Raw genomic sequence first — 21,047 nt, 5'->3', positions numbered from 1 at the left:
AACTCTCATCTACAACATTGCTATCAGTAAAAGAGAATAGAAAAATGTCTCCAGAATTCTGACTAAAATTATTCCTGAATTCCACCAAACTAGCATTTAAGTGAAAGCAAAACTAAGACCATTAGGGGTGGAATTGTGTCCTTCCAAAATTCCTATGTACCTCAGAATGTCACTCTATTTGGAGATGGAGTCTTTTTAAAAGAGGTATTTAAGTTAAAATGGGGTCATAGAGGTGGGTCCCAATACAATGAGACTGATGTGCTTATAAGAAGAGGGAGTTAGATAGAGGTGCAGAGGAAGACCATGTGAAGACACAAGGAGAAAACAGCCATCTGCTGGTCAAGAGCGGCCTCAGAAGAAATCAACCCTCTCCACACCTTGATCTTGGACTTTCAGCCTCCAGAATTGTGAGAAAATAATTTTCTATTGTTTAAACCACTCAGTCTATGGCCTTTGCTACATTATATGAGAATTTAGTAACTTCACAACAGACTCAGCGAATTCATCAGGAATACATTCTAGGTGAATTTTAGTTACATAATGTTAAACAAATAACCAAAAAGGTGCATTGCATCACACACACACAAAGAATTCAAAATCTAAGATACAAAAAGTATACAAGGAGCAGTAGCTGAAAGGGAAGCAGTACAGTTGGTAATAAGGCTTAAATAAGTACTGGCACATAATGAACTAATTATAATCCAAAAATAAAATCCCAAACGATCTGTACATCGTGTAAAGGCAAAGTAAGGGTGGCAAAGAGGGTGGTCATGGTGAAAGTGTGCTGTTCTTCTCAAGCAATGAAGCTCCCCTTCTATCTGGTCTATATTGTGATTTTCTGTTTAATTCTGGAGAGCAGTGTTTTTCAACCCTTTTTTTTTTTTAATCTCATGCACACTTGAACCTATAGTTAAACTCTGCAGCATTTTTTTTTCTCAAAAAAAAAAAAAAAAAGAGAGAGAGAGAGAGAAGAAAAGGATATACTTACTGTGATTTGAACTTTTCAAAAAAAAAAAAGAGGGAAGAAAAGGATATACTTACTGTGATTTGAACTTCTTTCAAAAATAATTTAATGAATGATCTTTAAAAATTTTTGCAACACACTGTTTAAAAATCACTGGTATAGAGAAAAGCATTCTGTTGCGGGAAAAAAAAAAAAAAACCCACAAACTCTCTGCAAAAGTTTGAAAGCCCCTGTCCTAGAAGACTTGTAAAGTCCTCTCTAGCTTTAGCTTTGTAGGGTTGTCATGATTGCCTCAGTTCTATGATAAACACGCTGTTCCGTGAAAATGCAAACCAAGGGGGCTGGGTCATGGCCCATCTTTGTGAAATACTCACAACCTTCTCAACAGTAAAAATCCCATCATTCAACCAATCGCTTTGTGGGCAGATAACTGAAGAGCTAATATGACTGATTTGAAGGGCCAGGTTTCATAAACCTCCTGGTCGGGTGGTGCCTAGACCTAACCTCAACACCCAGGTCACCATGGAGCAGGGGGTCTGAATTCCATTGTCTGTGCCTCAGTCTCCTCATCTGTAACATAAAATCTTGGTCTTCAAATCTCCACCCATTTTTCCAGGTCTTATAGTTCTATAATTTTTTTATCAGTTCATGATGCTTGATCAAAGTCAAACTGTGTAAATTCCGGGCAAAGAGAAATTGAACCTCCAAAGAAAATGTGGGTCTATAGAGACTTATGAAAACTTGTATGGTAAATATGATGTTATGCACTGCTGTGTCAAATTCTTAAGTAGAAAAAGATGATGGACAAAGTAACTCAAAACTTTTGAGATGAAACTTTACTTTGAAATATATAAGGAGAGACAGACTCCTGATGATTAACTGACCTTTTCTCCTACAAGCTTCTTTGAGGAGATTATCTAAGTATCGTTTCAGACACCCATCACTCTTATTTTTAGTTCTGCGTTCTTTTCACGAGTGTAGTGACCTGTGGCTCAGAGTTCCAGAGGGCTCCCAGATATGACTCATGCTTCATTGTAGGTACCTCAAATTGATTCCCAGGAAAGTCAGCAGGGTGGAGGCCTGGAGAAATGATTATAGATATAAAATACTTTGCTCTTGTTCCCATTTTAATCACTTGATCAGAAATTATATATTCCATAAATTGATTCCTTGGTGCTATAAGCAACTGTCAATTAAAATAGAACCCAAGTGATATTGTTCTCTAAGATATTCACAGCTGGTGTGGGGGGGGGACAAAACTCAGGGCTTTGGTCACAGGCTATTTTCAGCCTCTGATAGCAGTTGTGTTACTCATGTCTCATTCACCCTCTCCCCTCGGCCTCCCTCCTGCCCTTCCCTTGGCAAGCCAAGACTGGTGACAGCCTCTATATATTTAAAGAGCACGAAGGCCCCCGTTAATCAGTTGAGCCGAACAGAGATCACATAGGCAGGTGAGTTGGAGCGAAGCAGGTATTTGGGCTGGGGGTGGTCTGGCGGGGTATCCGGCTGGGCCTAGAAGTCATCAAGTAGAAGAAGGATGTGTTTCGTATTCAGTATCCACTCTGTTTCAGTGCAAGGAGGTTCAAGTTATACTTGACTCTGCTGTGGATCTAGTGAGGATTTAAAAATTCCCAGATTAAGAAGATGAATAGGTGGCTCAAGGGAATCTCACAGAAAAATAAGTGATTATTTTTGGTATGAAACTACATTCATGGAGGAATAATGTTCCCCCATTATCTTAAGTAGGATGGCAGGAAAACAGAAGGAAATAAGAGGAAGTACATTGGACCAAATTTCAATAAGACTCACATCTAGTCCTCAGCCAGCAAATAATTAGTGGGTGAGAGACTTTGAGACAGCCCCTCGGGGTCTTGGTCCCTGCCTCTGCAAGGATCAAGAGAAAATAGCGACATTTTTCTAAACTGTAAAGAAATGTACAGATACAAAGTGGTTGTAATAGATGCAATACAGCAGAAGATGGCTTTCCCGTGCTCTAATCATGCTTTTGAATCGCGCTATTCAAAAGGTGTGGGTGAATGACTGAGATTTTAGGTTGTTTTAAAATAATTCTTCCATCCCAAGGATGTGCAGCAGTAGACTTACTTTTAATCCTTTAAAAGTAATCAAACCTGAACCCCCAAAACATTGGTATGTTGAGAATCCATTAAAAGCTTTACTAAATGAGACAGTAATTCCCAGATTGGGATGAGGAGTGATTTCCAGTGTATCTTCCAAGTCCCAGTCAAGGACTTTTTAAATAAAATATCCTAGTGAGTGACAGGCGTAAACAAGTGTGACTGAGAATAAGATGTGGTTTTAAGCAGTGGAAATGCTGAGAGATCAAAGCCGCTACTTTTAATTTCTGCTCTGTCCCTGAGCCAAGATGGTGACTCCTCCAAGAGGGAGGAGTGGGGTGAGTGGGGTGAGGAAACTTGCCTCCCCACAGTATATGTCAATGCAACGTAACAAGCACACATTGACCTGGGCTGGAGGGAGGTAGAGGTAGCCCCATGCAGGGAAGGGTGGGCATGAACAGCAGGAAGAATGGGGATAGGGAGATGGCTTGTGTCATCAGCCTATCTGGAGGACTGAATCTCAGCACCAAACCCATCCAATTTGTCATAGCTTATGTAAAACTGCCTTATAACCCAGGGATTCTTCTGACTTGGCTTTGGTTCCTTTCTGAACAACTCAGTCACTTGTGGTCTGTGGGAGCGAGCAGCCGCAGCTGTGGGGCGGGAGGTGCAGTGACTCCCAGGGCTTGCTGCCCTCCTGAGAGCCCAGACACACAGACCACCTGTCTGTCCATCAGAGGCAGGGGAGCCAGACAGGGCGGGCAGGGGGACAGGGGAGCAGGGAGGAGGAAGGAAGAGTGGGCAGCAGCATCCAAAGGCGAACAGCCAAAATCCTCACAGAGAAAGTGGGGACGGAATCTTGGTAGGATATAAATTCAGAAACCCTGGAACTTTGAGAAGAAAATGAAGAATATCAGTTATAGTCTGTTCACATTACAGCTCTGAATAGCATTTGCCTTCTCAGAGTTTCCATTTTCTGAACAGTAAAATTAAGGTAAAGCCACTTATCACAGGGATTTGTGAGAATTGAATGAGATGCAGCATAGAAAAGGAGGTTCTAAAATTTAATAAAACTGTACAAATGTGTGGGGCTGTTTAGAAAAGGCACAGAGACATAGGAAGGGTGGATGGGGAAGGTTTCCTGCTAAGTACAAGCATGATGATAAAAGTGCGGAGGTCAGAGTGGGTACCAAGCTGACCAGGAGTTAGAAGAACAAGGACTAGGAATTAATTAATACATGTGGAATACAACTCCCAGGAGAGATGGCTTTTTTTTTTTTTTTTTTGGCCATAGCCGGTTTTGAACTTGCCACCTCCAGTATATGGAGTCAGCGCCCTCCTCCTTTGAGCCACAGATGTCACCCAAAGGGAGGTGGCTTTCTAATTGCAAATGGCCTGTTCAGAAATTTGGGACTGCCATTTGTCAAGGGTGGGGCTTCATGGTCAAAGAAACGTGGTGCCTGCCAGTGAGGAAGCCTGCAGTTATTCATCCAGTGAAGAAAAGCAGGAAGGGAGACAGCAATGATGTCGAGGAGGAGGGAGCCTTTTCTGAGCTTCACTGTGGATCCCATCATGCGTGGGAAAGGGTTCCTCACGATTTAATAGTTGTTGACTGCCCTGGGCTGGTGTGGAACAAGTACTAGCTTATTTCACTGTCACAACACATCTTGTGAAAAAGTCATCCTTCAGTGCAAGAAACTAAAGTTCAAAAAAGCTTAGCAATTGCTCAGGGTCACATGGCTTAGAAGTGACACAGCCAGCCTATAACCTGGGGTACAGTGTGATCTTTAAAAATAAATTGTGAAGGTCAAAACAGAACAAAGAGTGAGTTTTGGAGAGTAAAAATCAGCCACATTTCAGAAAAGGTGTAACATGACCATGTGTTACAGCCTTGGTTTAATGGGTGAGTCTACCTGTCTGACTTTTCAAAGGGGTGAACTTGGGTTTATTTCCATGCTGGCAATAAGCAACCTATGCTTCCCAGGCTTTGTGAAATGCCACAGGCTGAGGATTTCATCTGTCTGCATTCAGAAGCTTAGAAGGAAGCCACTGACCTAGAGTGCCTTACACAGGGCCATAGGGACCCTGCATAGGCACACTGCTTCCAAGTGGATCCAACCCAAGAGGGCCCACTCTCACCCTGGCATGGTCACACCTGTCCCCAGGTGTGGCATATTCTGAAGGCTGAAAAACAAAGTTGATTCACAGTCTGAGAGAAGGTCAGAGAGAAGCAGGGTCAGAGAGAAGCAGGGAAAAATCTGATTGTTTTAAGCAAATAGATTTGAAAACTGTTGGTAAAACAATACTAATAACAACAATGGTAATAATGCAGGCAACTAAAATTATTAGATGCCTGCTCTGTATTAAGTAACTATATGTATTGTCTAAGCTGTTATTATTATCATTTAACCTGAAGACAACCTTGGCAGATAAGCCTTCTCCATCCAGTCTTAACATGCATGAGGATACTGAACTCAGAGAATATGAGAGCAAGTTGCCCAGTTAGTAAATATATTTTTGTAACAAAACTAGAACCACTCAGGATTCATCCTCTCCCTCTTAGTCCCCCAAAGGGAGAGAAAAACCATCATCAGCGGCAAATGGTGGCCAGTTTTGCATGTTCAGAGAAACTTCTTTGGTAAGGAACTGCAGAAATGACCCCTGAAAGCATCATCTTAACAGTTAGTGCTTTTGAACCCTGGCTTATTTCTTTCCAAAGCCCGTGCTTTTCTGTTTTGCTGTGTCATCTTTCTTACCTGAATTAAGAGAACATTAGAGAGGAGGCCATGTTTAGAGGGGGCACATCTGGGCAGTATTTCCACAAGGTGAAGCTTCAGTTGCTGTTCAGATTCTTAAATTTGTCTTGAGGCTTAAAGTACCCTTGAAGGGACTTCACTGCATAGCAGCCACTTGGCTATCCATCCCCACCCAAGCTAAAAATCAATAGTGTGAGAGAACACTCCGACTCAAGGGAGTCTCCCTGTCACATTGAGCCACAGTGAGTCTCCTTGTCACTCTCACCTGTGTGTTGCCTCTCTGTCCCATGGAAAGACCATTGTGCATCTGTCACACCTCAATTCCCATCAATGGTGAAGTTTGGTCAATGGAGGTGTTGACCCTTGTCTCCTCTTCAGTGTCTTAAGGAGCATGAGATGCAGAAGCAGCTTAACTGGGGTTTGAATTGCAGCTCTGCCTCTTACTAGCTGGGTGACCTTGGCCAAGCCACTTAAGCTCTCTGTTCAGTTTTCTCATCTGCAAAACATGGATAACAAAATCTGCTCTGTGGGGCTGCTGTAAGTATCAAAGATTATTTACAAAAAGCAACAGATAAATAGTAAAAGAAAAGTAGTAACTAAGACTGATCTAAGAACACAGCTTGGAAGTCAGGGAACCCTAAGCTCCAATCCAGCCATGTGACACATACCAGTCATGTGACTTTGGGGAAGTGATGTAATATTCCGAAGACTCCATCTCCCCATCTGTAAAGTAAATGTTATAATTGTTATCTACAGTGACTGGCCCCAGGGCTGTGTTCTAGACCTATTAGCTTCAATAATAACATTATCATATTAGTAATGATGATGATTATCACTTAGATTCCACATATGTGATCCATGATCTAAAATCTTTGTCTCAGCCAGTTGACAATTATGTATTACTGTATGGTATTAGGCATCTAGCAGGATGAACAAGGGACTCAGCACTGAGCTGGAAACAGCAGCATGTGGGCATTGTTGTTTAAAGTTTCTGCAGGAAGTCATGGGTAATGTTCCCACTGAGGCACTTTAATAGACCCTACAAAGGAGAAACTGAATCACTAAGTGTCCTTTTCACATATCCCACTACTTTTGTCCTAAGGTGTCATCTTTCAGTTTTATAATTGGTAGTAAAAGAAAGAAAGAGAGTGGCGGTGCCTGTGGCTCAAAAGAGTAGGGTGCAGGCCCCATATCCCAAGGTGGCCGGTTCAAACCCAGCCCTGGCCAAAAACTGCAAAAAAGAGAGAGAGAGAGACTTTGAGAGAGAAAGAGAGAGAGAGAGAGGAAAAAGAAGAGGAGGAAGAGAGGAAGGAAGGAGGAAAGGAGGGAGGGAGGGCGGAAAGAAGGGAATTGGATTAGGAAGAATTTGCCCAAGATACACAGTTTTGTTACTCTTTTAAAAATTTAGATTGGTGGCTCGGCACCTGTGGCTCAACTGGCTAAGGCACCAGCCACATACACCTAAGGTGGTGGGTTCGAATCCAGCCCGCACCTGCCAAACAACGATGGCTGCAACCAAAAAATAGCCGGGCGTTGTGGTGGGCGCCTGTGGTCCAAGTTACTTGGGAGGCTGAGGCAGGAGACTTGCTTGAGCCCAGGAGTTGGAGGTTGCTGTGAACTGTGAAGCCATGGCACTCTACCCAGGGGGATAGCTTGAGGCTCTGTCTCAAAAAAAAAAGAAAATTTAGATTGGTAAGTGACAATTTAGAGTTGTGTCAGAATTAGTTACCTCTTATGTTTCTTTGTTTTTGTTTTTTGAGACAGAGTCTCACTCCGTTGCCCTCAGTAGAGTGCCATGGTGTCATTATAGCTCACAGCAACCTTAAACTCCTGGGCTCAAGCGATCCTCTTGACTCAGCCTCCCTAGTAGCTGGGACTACAGGTGCCTTTCATGATGCCTGGCTAGTTTTTTCTATTTTCAGTAGAGATGGGGGTCTCACTCTTGCTCAGTCTGGTCTTGAACTCTTGAGTTCAAGCAAACTATCTTTCTCAGCCTTCCAGAGTGCTAGGATTATAGGCATGAGCCACCATGGCTGGCTACCTCTTATGTATTACAATACTCTATAGTTTACAAAGTGATTTAATGGTATTTAAAATGATATGATTCCAAAAAAAAAAAAAGATATGATTCCCCTCGCAATAAAGAGCTAAAAGAGACTATTGCCCTCATTTTAGCTGAGACACTGAAGTTCAGAGCAAGTTAAATAGTTTTCCCAGATCCAGCCGCTTTGAAGAGGCAAGATGGAACTAGAGTACAACTAATCCTGTACATTTCCCACCCACCCACTGAAGTATGTTCCCAGTACAGTCTCTTCCATAGCATTATTAATCTCTCACTGGGATCTGGGTATCCCAGTCTGGAGTCCACCCTCCTCAAGCTAACCATTATATCTTATCTGTTGACATGCCAGACTGTCCCCCATTTCAATCCTGACCCATGATTTGTCTGTGACAAAATAGCCATCTTGGGGACTGGCCCAGAGAGTAATGCCAGGTGGTGTGATGGAGATTGTGACCCAGGTGACAAATGGGGCTGAGTGACGGGCAAGCCTATATTTGGCATCCACCTTCAATGACCCTTGCCAGTACCAGGCAACACCGATAAACAAATGGCCCATCCCTTGGCACCTTGCCAGGATAAACTCACAATCCAGGCCTGGCTAGGGGAGTGTTGAGATATAGGAATTTCAAAGCAATGCAGAAGGCTGAAAAAGTTATGTATGTAAGCCAGGAACTAAATGGGATTTCAAATCATAGTTACTTAATTAGCACATTGGCACTACTTTAATAACCTGAAGTGAGCAACAATGCCTTGCCTTTGAAGAACTTCCCAATACCACTTTAGATTCCATCATATGTTCATGACCTTCCCAGGCAGGAAATAATATTATCAACATTTTTCACCCAAGTTCAAGGACACGAAGTCAATATCAGGATCCATGCCTTCAGATTTAGGGTGCTTTAAAACATCCTTTGCTTTTTGGTCAAAGAAATCAGAGAAATCTGTGTTTACATATATTTTGTAGTTACATTCCTGCCTTCAGAATAGAACTGAATGTCCAAGAATACTTACAGATCTCTATGTTGGGTTTCAAGTCCTAATGATGTGTGTAGGTCAGATTTTTATGATCACTTAAAAACAACCTGTGCTAGGATACATTAGCTTATAAAGACAGTGTTATCTGTAATCATATTCTCATTTATATATTCTTTTCTAAGACAGAGTCTCACCCTGTTGCCCTGGGAAGAGTGCCATGGTGTCATCATAGCTCACAGCAACCTCAAACTCTTGGGTTCAAGCGATCCTCTTGCCTCAGCCTCCCTAGTAGCTGGGACTACAGCGCCCACCACAACGCCCAGCTAGTTTTTCTATTTTTAGTAGAGATGGGGTATTGCTCTTGATTAGGCTAATCTCCAACTCCTAAGCTCAAGCAATCCACACACTTCAGCCTCCCAGAGTACTGGGATTACAGGTGTGAGCTACCACACCCAGCCCTTATTTTCATTTTAAAACAGATGTCTAAGCATTGTTAATACACACACACACACACACACACACACACACACATTTCCAACTCCATTAATTTCCAGGATATGCCAATGACATCTCTACCAAAAATTTGAAATTAGAAATTCAACCTAGGGTTGTTTTCATTAAACAGTTCTACATCTTTAATTTTATAAGTGTCACTGTTATGTTCCTCAATAAAATATATTAAATTTCTCCTCTATTTTATATCATGTTGAAACTCTGGATCAAAACGAATATGAGCAAAATGATGTGATTCTACTCTTTTTTAGAAAATCTATTATCTTTAATGAGAGAAGAATAGATCTTAGAAGAAGTTAGCTTAAGAAAATATCCATTAATGTTTACTTTTTTATGCTACATCTTAATCTTAAATGAGGGGGTTGGGCAATCTTAAAAATGTATCCACCCCAAGAGTCTATAGTTGAAACGGAGTCTAAAAATAAACATCCTGGGCTCTTTCAGGGGAATATTAAGGTCTCTATCCCTCACTACTTGCTCTTTTTTCCACATGAATGTTTTTCCCTTTTTCTCTATTTGGTGAACTCCTATTAACCCTTCAAAACCCTGTTTGAATGTGATCTTTTCTGTGACCCTCCAGGAACTAATTGCTTTCACCTCCACACCAAATGTGGGTAGCCATTCCCTCATTTGAATTTCCATAGTACTTCCCACAAGACTCATATCTGGTACGAAGTATTCTGATTTCTGCTCAACTTCCTCACTAGAGCACACAGTTCTTCTTAATGCCAGAGGACACAAATTACTCATTTGTATAAGTTTTCCTCTCTTAATCCTTCATTGGGTACCTAGTACAAGGTTTGACACATGATAGGTAGTATGAAGCATGGTGAGTGAGTGAATGAATACAGGCTTGATTCCAAGCCTTTCAATGCAACTCAACATCTTTTATTTTTTCCACTATACTAAACAACCTAAACAAGAAATAGAAACACTAAATGTTTCCTTTTTAAAAGTTATTTTAAACATTTTTACTGAATAAACAGAAGAACCTGCTTCTATGAGAAGGATAGACTGTTACTAGCTAACCTCACAGTTTTTCTAAGTGGGAAAAGCTCTTTGGGGGACTATTTAGATAGGAATGTTCCCTTCAGTCTGATTATCAGGTTCTGTTTGCTATTTACTTTCTGTTTCTTAGCAAAAAACTGTCTTTATTATGAGACTGTGAGATACAATCCGGACCAGTTGACCCAGGAGGGCTTAGTGTTAATCACCAACTATTATAAGAAGGTGACTGCTTCCCAGAAGGGAAAGGGAAGGTCAGAAGCAGCCACTCCAAATGGCCTGATAGTGCTTAGCGTCAATGACAAGATGACACACTACACTTCTGAGAAATCAAAGGATCCCAGTGGAAACTCAGCTTCTATGGGCAGCTGGCAGGATTTAAGAAATTTCATTGCATATCAATAGCTTATTTCATTTCTGCTCTGGAAAAACTGAACACTTAGACTCATACTTACACACAGACACAGAAAGAAAATCATTTTTTAATCCTCTTCCCTGAGCAATACCTCTTAAGCACAATCCTTTATTGAGGAGACAATGACAGCACTAGGGCTGCAGCTCTCAGCAGCTCCTTACAACAGAACGTCTCCAGGAGTGAAGGAGGACACATCCACACCACCGTTTGGCTCCTGTTGAGGTCTGTGAATTTAGTCATCACCTTCCTGCACCTTGTGTCCTTTGGTTCTCTAAACAACGTAAAGCAGCAAGGAAAAGAATGGCTCCCTTCATTGTGTCAGTGGGAAAACAGAAGTAAAGAGAAGCTAGGTAGGTCCTTTTGATACACACAGCAAGTGGAGGGTAGTCCTGGAAGCAGAAATTAGGTTTCCAGACATAGCATGGTGCCGATATCTTACTGTCTGGGTCATAAGGCTCTTAAAAAGAAATTCAGCAATAAGAGGAATAAATGTAAATTGGAGATTTTATATATGATATATTCCTATCAGCGAGATAAGCTATGACTCTATTACCCAAAGGACAGTCCATTGCCAGCAGCAGCAGCCTTGCCTGGAGTCTATTAGAACTTCAGGATTTCATGCCTCTCCCAGATCTACCAAAAGGCAGAGTCTGCATTTTAGCAAGGTCCAAAAGGATTGAGAAGCACTGAGCTAGAGATAAAGATAATAGCATCTTCCTAGTTACTCCCACTTCTGATGGAATAATTTTTTAAACTTTAGATGGAAAAAAAATCTTAAAAATTGCATATAATTTTATGTACACAAAATGAGCCTACTCATTCCTTCTGAGAACCCTGTGAGATGACATAAAGAAACACATTTAAAAGAAGAGGAAACTGAGTCGCAAAGTGGTAAGTGATCATTTAAAACCATCGGCATGTCTGAACTTACTCAGCAACTAGCACACAGTTGCTATGTGATGAATTAACAGACCACCAAACAAACTGGGCTGGTCCTGGTCTTCAGGCTATAGCACTACTAGGGATTGGTGAACTTCTGGGGCCACCTAAATTTAAGGTATTTTCTTTATATCCTGTTAGGCTTGACTTTTGTCAGAGAGTCTTCAAGATGCCAAACTGGGGCGGAGGTGCAAAATGCGGGGCCTGCGACAAGACCGTCTACCACGCAGAAGAAATCCAGTGCAATGGAAGGAGTTTCCACAAGACCTGTTTCCACTGCAGTGAGTTGTGTGACCACAGCAGGGCCCCTCACAGCCAGAGGGCATTACCAACTTCACATTTAACTGCAGATGATGTAAGGCAGTGTGGTTCAAGTGGTGCCGTCCTGAGCCCACCAGCAGTATTACCATCCCTGGGAACTTGGTAGAACTAACTCCTAGGCCACCTAAGAAGTGAGGGTGCTCTCCCCGCTCAGAGACCATTTATTTTCCTGCAGCTCAAAGTCAGAACAAGCTGGCCTGCCACCGCTTCCTGCAGGGAAAACCTTGACCCAATGGCAACATGGACAATGTGTGACTTGGCAGAGAAAGGAAGCCAGCGTTTATCTGGAGCCAGGGTGGATTTGGCTCTCTGTGTTGCCCCCACTGGCCAGCTTGTCACTGAAGCCAACTGTGACTGGTCTTGCCTAAGAAAGAAACTGTATCAGGCAGGGGCAACAGGTGCCAACTCCATAGGAGTCAGAAAGGGAAGTGTTTCAGGGCCTGGGCACCAGCAACTTTATGAAGGGAATCTTGACCATCACCTTTCAGACACAGACTCACAAATATCAAAACTGAGGGGGAACTTTGAGACCCTGTGATCTCCCTAAGAGTCTGGCTTTGCCTGACTCATATGACTTTTTTTTTTTTTTTTTTTTTTTGAGACAGAGCCTCAAGCTATCCCCCTGGGTAGAGTGCCATGGCATTACAGCTCACAGCAACCTCCAACTCCTGGGCTCAAGCGAGTCTCCTGCCTCCGCCTCCCAAGTAGCTGGGACCACAGGCGCCCGCCACAACGCCCGGCTATTTTTTGGTTGCAGCCGTCATTGTTGTTTGGCGGGTCCGGGCTGGGGATTCGAACCCGCCACCTTAGGTGTACGTGGCTGGCGCCTTAGCCGGTTGAGCTATAGGCGCCGAGCCAGACTCATATGACTTTAAACAAGTCATTCTCACCTGTAAGCCCGGGTGCGTGCATCTGCGGGTGCAGCAGAGCCAGTACCTTCAGACTCCCAGTCCAGTGTTCTGTAGGGCCTCTTGGTGGATAAGTCCTGTTTGGGGAAAAATTGACTATGGCTTTGAAATGGCCACTTACTTCTCTGCTTCCTTCCAGTAGGTCTGGCTTAAGGGTTAACTTTCCTGGGTATTTGGCAGGCCTCCTCCCCATCTAGTTCCCTACTCACACCCCACGATACCCCCATACCTCAGTGCAGTGCCTGCAAGACACCCAGTAGCTACAAGCTGTTTCAAATAGAACATCTGTTAGGACAGGGAAATACTCCATTCTTATACTGTTAGTAATGTTTTATCAGCCACAGGAGTTTCCATTATCCCTTACCTCCCACAGCAAACATAATTACCACCAAAGAATAGGTGAGCCACAGTTCTGAGTGATTGGGTTATTTGACTTACTAATGTTTTCAGTTTTAATGAAAGGTAATTGTTTTTAAGTCATCTTATACATGACTCAGATTCACCGTTTTTGTTATAATTAGCCAGAATTCATTGCTCAAGGGAATTCTTTCCATAACCTTCTGGCTTTTGCCCCAAAATAGCCAGTGTCCTTTAACAAGAGGATTGAAGAATACTGGAAAGAACACTGGAATTGGAGTAAAAAGGACTAAAGTTTAAGTCTGGGTTCTGCCATGTACTTAACTGTGTGACCTCGGGCTGGTCATTTCACCACTGTAAGCCTCAATTTCCCCATCTGTAAGGTGACAGGTGGTTATAAGGAAGAAATTGGAGCTCTTGATCAGGAAGTCCAGCCTTCTAGGCCTTTATTCTCTGCCTTCCATCAACTTTGTTGCCTGAGTGGGGACAGGGAATGGTCAGCAAGCTTTCCATGGTAGGGGGTGTCTTGTCTTTCACAGGTAGCAGGAAGATGCCCTGGTTCAAAGGATTCTTGGTAGAGAGAACTTGAGCATTTGATAGGACAATCTTTTTAACCCTCATTTCCAAGGTAAAGTTCAAGTTGTAGTTGAGCCCTTCACCTGGGGGGTGTGCTGAACACCCTCACATTGTGCACCTTGGGTGAGTTCCCACCAATCACCCTCCCTCCTCACCAAACAACTTCCTTCCCCCTGACCTCCCCCTTGCTAGACTATACTTATGTTTTTTCTTTGGTGTGGCCGTGTAGTTGTTTATATATTGGTTTCATATTAGTATCAAGTACATTTGATACTTTTCAGAGAATTTTTAACACACACAATGTTGACAGAATAGTTAAATGAACTCCCAGGTGCTCTCATGCCTAGTGCCACAATCATCAACCCCTGGCCGATCCTACCTCGTCTACAACCTCATCTCTTCCTTCACTCCCATATTCAATTACTTTATTTTTTTTAACAACAAAATACCATTTGAGGAAGGTGTATTAGACTGAAATAATCTCATTCAATGCTGGATTGCTTATAGAGATAACCTGATGGATTTTTTTAATTAAATAAAAGGCAAATAAATTTAATGCACATGTATTATCATTCCTGGGATATGATCTCACTATTATAAGCACGGAGTATCACTATGAACAACTGCTTCGGAACTGTCATTGTTCCGAAGCAATGTAGCAAATTTTTAAACTGTGGAAATCCTACATCTTTTTTTTAAAGCTGCCCTAATGTTATGCTCATGGGTCTTTCTTGCTGAGATAGAACTTCCGAGTGACAGTCTCTTACTTGGCTGTAAAATAGGGCTGATTCTCAAATGGTGCAGAGTAAAGATGAGCTGCTCAGGAAAGTGGGGTCAGCTGCCCCCTAAAGTGACTCTGGCAGTGAGGAAGATGCTGATATGGAAGATGCAAAGAATTGGAGAGATTTGTCCCCTGAATTTGTGTGAGATTAAAACAAAATTATACTTCCAAATCAATATATTGTTGACTTATGTTACTAAAGTAAATATTATAAGTATATATTTGACATTTTCTTTTATATCCTTAAAAGTTTAAGTTTGCAAAAAAGATATTTCTGTAAATCTTCTCTTTGGAAAAATGGGAAAATTTGCTGCCTTATATTTGAGGATGTTTTATTTTAGGGAATATGCAGTAATGGGGGGGGGGTGTCAGGTCTGTTCCCGTTACTATCTCCCCTGCTTCCAGACTGGACCAAAATTAAATTAGACTCAATGAATATCACAATGCTCTTCAAGGGTCATGAATAGCACAGAAACCACTGGATCCTGATTCTTACAAGATTAAGAACAAATAAGCTTCTCTCCCATCCCCACAGATACACACATACTTCCCTGATGTCATTTGGGTAAAACACTCAGGGACTTGGTTCTGAGTAGGTCTAAGACCACCCACATGGCTTCAGGGATGACTTTCACCCCTTTTAATTTTTATTTATTTATTTACTTTTGAGTCTCACTTTGTTGCCCTTGGTAGCGGCGATGGCATCATAGCTCACAGCAACTTCAGACTCTTGGGCTCAAGCAATCTTCTTGTCTTAGCCTCCCAAGTAGCTAAGACTATAGGTGCCCACCACAATGCCTGGCTATTTTTTAGAGATGGGGTCTTGCACTTGCTCAGGCTGGTCTCAAAACCTGTGAGCTCATTCAATCTGCCTGCCTCGGCCTCCCAGAGTGCTAGGATTACAGGCTTGAGCCACTGTGCCTGGCCCTTCACCCTTTTTCAGATGGTTCCCATTCTACTGAATCACCTCATCTGTGAAACCAGGACTGTCTTGGAGTGTACAATTCAGGATGGATGCTCTGGTCAAGAATCAAAGTTGTATTGTTGGCTCGAGGGCCCCTCTTCTGGGTCTCTGGCACAGGGCCTGGCATTGCCAGTGCAGGAAAGGGGAAGATTCTCAAGTCCAACTCACTGACCCCTCCTTTCCCTGGCAGTGGCCTGCAGGAAGGCCCTGGACAGCACGACAGTTGCAGCCCACGAGTCAGAGATCTACTGTAAGATCTGCTACGGTCGTAGGTATGGCCCCAAGGGGATCGGGTACGGACAAGGCGCTGGCTGTCTCAGCACGGACACAGGCGAGCACCTCGGCCTCCAGTTCCAACAGTGAGTTATCACCCACTCCCCCCTTCCTGTTAGAGTCTCCAATTATCAGGACAGTTCATTCAGTTTCCATAGCAACGTTTTGTGGAAGTGAACGAATGGACTCTATTGTTGACTTGCCAACAATAGGAATACTCAGTCTGACCAAGTTTGAACACTATGTCATCTCTCCAAACACTCTCTTTAAATTATCTGCCTTTCTAAAGGGCAATTACTTTTACACCATGGCTCTTGGTTTGCATGTCAAAAGAAAACACAGAATGTACAGATGTTCCATTGTTTGACCTCTGCAAAATCACATGGAGTCTGGTTTTTTCCCCTTTGAGAGTTTCTGTGTAAATGACATAAATGTGGCAGGGATGCAGTGGCCATTCTCTGTGTGCTTGTCAGGAAAAGATTTCTGACCTTAGGTTGTAAGATGACTAATGTCCTCATGGCAGGGGGAGTATGTCTGCAGGGATGAGCTGAGCTTCAGAATAAACAACGAATTATGATTATTCTGGGGGGCTCCCTGGCTGCCTATGGCCAATACAGTGCTGGAGTGCACCCACCGTTATCCCAGGGGTGCTGGGACATCACTCTGGCTACTTCCATCCACCAGACTGCTCCCCTTGGTCCATTTTCTTGATGATCACACTGACCAAAGCCCAGACCTGAGGATAGTTTGATGGCCACTGGCCTCCAGCTACTATCTGGCCAGCTAGCATCCGGGCTCAGCTCTGTAGTGGAACTGGACACAAAGGCCCAGCTCAGCTGAGGAAGTATCCCATGGTGGCGGGGCCCCCGAGAGCACTCAGCTATCTGAGGAGTCAGCCCTTCAAAAGAGAGTGACCCATGGGAGAGCCTGGAAAAGTGGAGGAATGTGTGATTAGTCACATTAAGGAGACAATTTCTCTTTGTTAATATTTCTCATTACTCAATCTCAGCTGGAAACTCTTCTCAAAGAAGAAATGATGATACCAATGGCATTCTCTGCCTCACAATGACTGGAGTTCACCTTTCACCATTAGGGCTTTCTTCTGATGCTGCACAAACAGGAACAAAAGTCTAAAGACCTGGAGTTTCATCCCAGCTCCACCACATACATGAGCTGCCCACCCTTGGGTAGTCATCCTGTTGATCCTGCCCCCCTCCGCTCCACTTACTACTGTACAAGATTGTGGCCAGGATCAAGGGACCTGAAACACGTAAAGATATAAGCACCCAAGGGACTATCATTCTGCATCTGTTTTGGACACTGTTCTCCTGAACAGGTGACCTTCAGATGCAGAATGACAACAGGAACTGTAATGAGGAACTCATCAGTTCATCGGATTGTGGTTTGTCAGGAACTGAGTAGCACCAATTGTCAAGATCCCATCTTGCCCTGTAATTTTCTCAACTCACTTCAGAAAGGAAAACAGTGGCCTTCAAGATAGTACAGGAAAACACAAACAAGCACAGCAGCTTTGACAACCAGCAATGACAACACAGGCCGACAAACCTGGAATGCTTGTTAAGTACTTCACAAAAGAAAGGAAAAATTTAAACCATCATGTATTAGCTCTTCCTACATGCTGGGGGGCATGCTTCTAGGTGCTTTCTACATGTCACCTCACTGAACTTCTCAACAACGCTATGAGAAAGATACCATGATTAGCCCCCTTTCCAGATGAGTCTAAGGCACAGAGAAGTGAAGTAACTTACGTAAGGTCATACAGCTCATACTATTTGCCAAGGGAGGACTATGTTTCATTCTTCTGCCTATTTACACCAGGTCCCCAAAGCCGGCACGCTCAGCCACCACCAGCAACCCTTCCAAGTTCACTGCGAAGTTTGGAGAGTCAGAGAAGTGTCCTCGATGCGGAAAGTCAGTCTATGCTGCTGAGAAGGTCATGGGAGGTGGCAAGGTAAGGCCTTCTATGTAAGTTGAAGGGGATTTGCTCATCACCACCAGACCAGCTGGGAAGAATGGGCAAGAAAGTGGGAACTGCAGGCAGGTGGGGCCAGGCCTCTCATTCTCCTTAGCTTCTAGAACCACTTTGGAAACCACACACCCTCACCCACTCTCCCAGAATGGGACCATTGTCCTGTAGGCTCTTTGAAAATTAGAATTAGTGCAGTTAGATACAACAAGGATTAACCTACTAGATGGGCAGCTCCCAGATAAAATGCGCAGGAATGCAAAGGTCCACATGTTCCTTGGCCCCAAGTGTTCACAGTCTTTCCAAAAAGATGTCAGCCCTGGAGCCCCTCACCACTGCCTAACTCAGCCTGCTGTAGGTATCACATCCCATGGATATAGCAAATGGCTCACAGCAGCAAGAAGTATCCTAATTCATAAATGTCCTGGCTCTCTGGGAAGGCATCAGATGTCTGAGACAGTCATGCTTTCTCACTCTACAAGCTCCAGTTTCATTCCCGGAGCCAGGGTATTCACCAAAGGAGCTGGACCTGAGGAAAGAGAAAAATCCAGTTTATACCAAGTTGGGGAGGGGGGAGAACTATGGAGAGCATGTGGCTTCAAACACTGGCAGTTTCCACCCCAAGACCAGCCATCTGAAGACACAAGGGAACCTCTAGGCTGAAATGGGAACATCACTTGAGCCCAGGAGTTCCAAGGTCAGCCTGGACAACATAGAGAGACTGCCATCTCAAATTTTTTTAAAATGAGTGAATTTCCTGGATAATCACCTTATTTCTTTACTTTTTACCTTCTTTAACTTTATATTCAATGTAAATGTTGCCCCTGCTCCAAGCCCAAGTCTTTTTCTGACCAGTTTCTTAGATCTTATTGACTGGGGGAAACCCTTCCCTGATTAGTCTATTCTGAGGGAATACATACACACATCACCATGATGACTCACTCCATTTACAGGGTTCTGAGAATGGCTGGCCAAAGTCATAGCATCTCACTTTTTCCAACCCCCTGGAAAATTATTCTGGGGGTCCACTGGGTCAGTGAATGGCTAATACAATGGCACTGCTTTGCATGCTGCTGGTCGGGGGACTTGAAATGGAAACAGAATGTACTGCTCACTTCAATAAATGTGCAACTCTCCTGTGCCCCTCAGCCTTGGCACAAGACCTGTTTCCGCTGTGCCATCTGTGGGAAAAGTCTGGAGTCAACGAACGTCACTGACAAAGATGGAGAACTTTACTGCAAAGGTAAATGATTCCAGAATCTTTCTTGGGATGTGTTTTCCCAAGAAGGCTCTGGGGAGAAGTTGTGTCCACATTTACAGACCTGTCTGTGTCTGCCAGAGGCAGAGCCACTCAGCCCAGGCAGGGTTTACGTTCTCAGGATGGAGGGAAAATGCACCTCAGGGAAAGCGATCTCCTGCCCACCCAGCTCTGGTCCTCTCCATTGGAGCACCTGGTAGCAACTGGACACTTGCAGAGGCTCAGTGGTTCAGGGTAGCTGGGTGTCTGGGGAAGAGAGGAAGAGGAGGAAGATGTGACACCTCTGGCCTTGGAAGAGGCCTGAGGCATGGACAAACAACATCATAGTCCTTTCTGAAAATCCAAATGCCTCTCTCCACCTAGTGCCCAATAAGGGGTGACTGGAGGAGAGTGAACACTCGAGTTTATCACTTTGTATCTGTCCTCCTCCCTCCCTTCCCATACCTGACATTTCTGTTTCTGATGTACATCACTTACTGATCACAGGGACAGATCTGGTTTTCCTCCTGGTCCTCACAGCTCTGCTTCTTGCTGTCTCCATAATCCCTTGGTCTTGTGGAGAAGTGGTAGAGGCTTAGCTCCACTTCCTGAAACCACAAATGGAAGAGACCAATGGAAGAGCAACAATTCTGTTGCTTTGTGGAGCTTCATCATTTAGCGATGGTGCCCCAAGATTGCTGAATATGTTGAAATGGAGCAGGAGGAGCTATGGAAAGGAGTTCAGGAGGGAGGACTTTATTAATCATTGACTGTAGGTTGCCAAAGCTTTTCCCAATGATGAGATAGGGTTGGAACAATCCCTCTATCTGACAGATGATTGCTGTCTTCTGGCAGTAGAAGACATAGAGGGTACTGGGCATTCAGGCCATAAAACCCCCAAATGTTGTTGCAGTCAGCAGGGAAATCAGCATGTAATGCATCAACAATTGCATCTCAAAATGAAAAGAGCTGTAGTAGAGGAACATTCATAATGCAATGGCCTACAAAACAGAAAGTAATCAGGTCAGGGTGATGAGAAAGGCACCTTAGAAGGCATGCTGCCTCTAGGGTGTGAAGAGCAAATGAATGTGGGTTTGGAGGGAGCATTCCAGTGATTACAAAGAACCTAAGGTGGGACATGACGGCTCATTTCAAGAACTGCAAGTGGTCTTCTGTGTCTGCAGTGTTGGAAGGAAGTCAGGAGGGGATGAGGCTGGGCAGGCAATCCAGAGCCAGATTATGCTGAGTAAATGATAAAATGACTGAACAAACACACTTAGTAAAGTGGGAAGAAGTATAAAAAATTGTATTAGCAAGTAAATCATTGTTCAATTTATTTAAAAGTTAACTTAGGCATAAAGTTATGAAGAGGGTGTCTCTAAATAGGTAAAAGGACTGTGCCCAGAGTGTAGACTCTGAAATAGCGGTGCTAACCAGTGCATTCTCTCTCCCCTCATCCCCTTCTTGTTCACAGTTTGCTATGCCAAAAATTTTGGCCCCACGGGTATTGGGTTTGGAGGCCTTACACATCAAGTGGAAAAGAAGGAGTGAAAAGATGCGCTGTCTCTCAGATTTTTTGTCAACCTCAAGTTTTTGACAAGTAATCCTAAACAGATAGAAACCGTCCCCAAACAGCCTCTCACTTGCAGTTGGACAGTGTTTCTCTTCAGAAGTGGTAATAGTGGCTACCTAAAGTTAGAAGAGATCTTTGGATGAAAATTACATAAAATTTAATCTATAACAAATGCTTTCTTATTTACGATATATGGGGTGGGAGACGCAATAAATACAATTTAGTGGCATCTTGTGTTGTGTCCAGATCTTTTGTCTTGGATAAAGGGAAATTTTCAACAAAGCATAGAGCTAGTTCAAAAACCTTGTTGCAGAGAATGTACTAAGTCTGGGTGTCACCTGGAAAAGGAGTGAGAAGGAACAAACA

The 21,047-nt window shown here is 43.4% G+C and overlaps 1 protein-coding gene and 1 pseudogene across 1 annotated transcript; one reads left to right on the top strand and one right to left on the bottom strand.

Moving 5' to 3' along the window:
* The first annotated feature begins 2,314 nt into the window (after window positions 1-2,314).
* Window positions 2,315-21,047, top strand: CSRP3 (cysteine and glycine rich protein 3). Its single transcript, XM_003781170.1, has 6 exons — window positions 2,315-2,415; window positions 11,846-11,985; window positions 15,802-15,970; window positions 17,724-17,856; window positions 19,021-19,114; window positions 20,583-21,047. Exons 2-6 carry the CDS (start codon window positions 11,874-11,876, stop codon window positions 20,657-20,659), a joined length of 585 nt encoding a protein of 194 aa, XP_003781218.1. The 5' UTR covers window positions 2,315-2,415; window positions 11,846-11,873; the 3' UTR covers window positions 20,660-21,047.
* On the bottom strand, window positions 5,573-5,716 carry LOC111724774 (annotated as a pseudogene).

This window comes from Otolemur garnettii, unplaced genomic scaffold (assembly GCF_000181295.1).
Source record: "Otolemur garnettii isolate 467f Iridium unplaced genomic scaffold, OtoGar3 scaffold00001, whole genome shotgun sequence".
Taxonomy (NCBI): domain Eukaryota; kingdom Metazoa; phylum Chordata; class Mammalia; order Primates; family Galagidae; genus Otolemur; species Otolemur garnettii.
This window is presented reverse-complemented; position numbering and strand designations above follow the sequence as displayed.

Bases quoted from the DNA above. Each gene is read 5' to 3' on its own strand.
- CSRP3 (XM_003781170.1), top strand. From the start codon at position 11,874: ATGCCAAACTGGGGCGGAGGTGCAAAATGCGGGGCCTGCGACAAGACC. The intron at 17,857-19,020 runs GTAAGGCCTTCT...TGTGCCCCTCAG, and splicing joins AGGTCATGGGAGGTGGCAAG to CCTTGGCACAAGACCTGTTT. The intron at 19,115-20,582 runs GTAAATGATTCC...TCTTGTTCACAG, and splicing joins TGGAGAACTTTACTGCAAAG to TTTGCTATGCCAAAAATTTT.